The sequence below is a fragment of the Diadema antillarum genome, unplaced genomic scaffold (assembly GCF_040938485.1).
Source record: "Diadema antillarum isolate AM-2024a unplaced genomic scaffold, OU_Dant_1.0 scf00000146, whole genome shotgun sequence".
Taxonomy (NCBI): Eukaryota; Metazoa; Echinodermata; class Echinoidea; order Diadematoida; family Diadematidae; genus Diadema; species Diadema antillarum.
In genome coordinates, this window is record NW_027271035.1 from 2,239,367 (window position 1) to 2,242,622 (window position 3,256).

A 3,256-nucleotide genomic window follows, 5' to 3' on the forward strand; every position below is an offset into this window, starting at 1 on the left:
GACGATAAAAACCCACGTAGATTACTTGCAGTACGATATAGAACAGACGATATAATTTGTGTAGAGCATGGTGAATTGTGTTATTTATAGGTTTTCCCGGCCAATTTCGCACTTTTTTCAGTCCTATTCCTAATTGCTGCATTCAATTTAGCACAATTTAGCCTAGACGGCATGTTCGGTATTTCAATTTTATAATCTTTTCATTCAAATTCATTTTGGAGCATTCAAATTACCTTTTACATCATTCGAATCAGCACTTTTTCAGGTCAAATTCGCAAAACAAGCACCATTTCGCAATGACTGAAATACCATTTTCCGCCAGTGCTGGCGAATTTGAATGACTGAAGAGCACGTGCCAATTTGAATGCCTGTTTTACGAATTCTGAAGGCACATGTGCGAATTTCATTGACCGAAATGCTAAATTGAACGAACAAGTTGCAATTTTGAATGACAGAATGTGCAGTGACGAGGATTTTCGCTAAATTGAATGAACCTTTTATCAAATGGACTGACAAAAGTGCGAAATTGGCCGGGAAAACCTATATTTACATCACCAGATTGTCCAAGTATAGATACAGTGTACTTTTCATTTGTTTAGCCAGTTGCCCGCGAAATTATATCATAAAGGACAGGCGTGAAAGATAATCTGCTAAGCAAAAAATTATTCAGTACGATTAATTTCTCGCCATTCCAGCATTTCCACTCGATGTTACATTATCCTGAAATCCACAAAATTACGACAAGAACAATAATTTAAAGAAACGTCTGAAAGAACGAAAGAAAGAAGAAAAATCCCTTGATTATGTCTGCACCATGCGCTTTTACTTCTTGGAGGACAATGCCCCATATCAGCAACTGGCACAATGCACGATTAATACGTTGTCCACCCCGTAGCTATCTTATTATTTTAAAAATTTTTGGACAGATATACGTGCATGCCCAGATTTGTGCAGTTAGCGTTGATTTGCATACATTAGAATTAAGAGCTGCATTTTGCCCTGTATCTTGAATTTCCATGACGTAGACATGCGCACGCGCGCAATTTATTTTCCTACACTTTATTGTTTGATACGTAACTTTCTTCTAGTGATGCGTCTCTTTTCATTAACACTCAATTCAACTAAACAATCTACAGCATAGGACCCGTGCACAAAAGGTAGAAGTGGCCGAATTCAAGTAGACCTACAAATTAAGAATAACTTACAACATGAAAAGTATATAGGTATAACCTGGTCAGATTTAACAGTTACATGATTAAGATTGCTCTCTGCATGCGGCTTTCCAAATGCACGTACCGCCTTAATTCTAGACAGTTCCTAATCTCGCTACATTCTCCTTTTGTTTTATGTAATTTGGCTTAACTGACTTTCCCTCTAAACCTCACATAATGATATTTGACAAACGTTTATTTGCATCATACAACAATGTGTACACATAATAGTTACTGTCAATAACTGAGAGATACACATCATCAGCGTATCCCTGTGAATCTATAAGATGTAAAAGTATGATGAATTCTCAACTCTAGATCAGACAAAATTCGTGGTTGTCTCTGGCACGTTGGAAGCCGAGTCTGCTGACGAGGACTGCTTCTTCACAGCACCCGCATTGGGTCGACAGGTGAGGGCGTCCTTGAAAGTTTCGCGGTATCTCGTGCTCAGACCGATGTAGATGAACGGGTTGACGACGCTGTTGACATAGGAGAGAAATTGGGACACAAATCGCAGAGTGGCGACATTGCGCGGGGAGAAAGCTTGTCTATCACGGAAACTGATTACTTGCAACAGACAGAAAAGCTCAAAAGGGAAGAGACATATAAAGAAGACTATTCCGTTAACGATTAGCATACGGGCCACTTGGTCACGCTGAGCGACGTTGTTATCCGCGCAACCCAGGATACGCGTTTCTCGCACCGCGCGCGTCAATCCTTTGATGATGCGAAACGACAGCCAGACGTTCAAAGGAAGTGATGAAAAATACGGGAGCGTCTTCAAAATGTTGACGTAAACTGGGTACGTCTCCAAGTGTGAGGGTGCCGTGCAAGTTCCCATGGTGGACGGGAGATCCTTGTAGGGTTCGATGTTTGGCCAGACGACGCAGCCGACGTACATGTAGCTGGAAGCGGGCACAAAAACTGCTGCCAGTGCGAAGCTAGCTACCCACGCCGACACGACCAAAGCGATGAACACATGTTTGCGCGTATTGACGCGCGCGCTGTGAATACGACAAACCGCGTAGTAACGTTCCACGGCTACAAGCGTTATCATGCAGATTCCGGCAAAGTAAGAGGCGTCTATAAACGCGAATATAATGGGACATCCAAACTCCCCTAGTGACAGACGATCGTTGACGAAAGGAGACTTGTGGTAAATCCATATCTTTTCGCCGATGGCAAAAGACAGAAACATCAAATCGGCCAGGGCTAAATTCGCCAGGCACCAGTTCGTAGCCGTGCGCATAGATTGCATGGTGCATACCACGAAGAGAAAGACCACGTTGCAGACGACACCAACGCTCAACAAGAGGGGTAAAATCACACCCATGTATACCCTATCCCCGGAAGTGTAAATCGGCGCCACATTCTCCAGCATTTGCCTCGCTTCACTGATGTTCTGCTCTGGACAGTTGTCTATCACATAGGAAATGGAATCATCACTCCAAAACGAATCAACTGACATGGTGTCCTTGATCGAACTGACAGTCGGCAAACCGTTATCGTACGCATTTTCGACCGCCGCCATCTCGAATCTATTGAACAACAAAAGTACTCCTGGCGCGGAAATATTAATGTGGCTACAGCAGACACGTTAGGCCTTTGTTTTTTAGTACTGTACGATAGCACCTGATACAGGTCAGTTGCAGATTACGGAGTCGACACTTTCCTTGTTTTATCAATCCAAAAGTCGGTGTTTTCAGGCCGGGAAGGGGGGGGGGGTGTAATGAAATCCGTTTCTCAGCATTCAACGTTGTACATTTCGGTCAGATTTGAGAAAAGTAGATCCAGCCGGGTCCAATTTGCTTCCACGTTTTGTCGCTGGTCCTTCTACTGTATCTCATTTGCAAGTAATGATGGGGACGAAGACTGGAAACAAACAACGGGCCAAGTAGGGGTCAATTTGAAACATTAATACTCGTTGAAAAGACGAGGGTATTTCCCTAATCACAATAATATGCTTCCACTGGCAGCATCAATGACACGCGTCGTGAAGTTGAGGGTACCACGACTTGCAGGTCAAAATTATGTCATATCTGATC

The 3,256-nt window shown here is 43.1% G+C and overlaps 1 protein-coding gene across 1 annotated transcript; it reads right to left on the reverse strand.

The window, feature by feature from the left end:
• Positions 1–1,530: 1,530 nt before the first annotated feature.
• On the reverse strand, positions 1,531–2,742 carry LOC139721638 (neuromedin-U receptor 2-like). The gene has a single exon (XM_071632969.1). The coding sequence runs from the start codon at positions 2,740–2,742 to the stop codon at positions 1,531–1,533; it is 1,212 nt and encodes a 403-aa protein (XP_071489070.1).
• Positions 2,743–3,256: the final 514 nt, after the last annotated feature.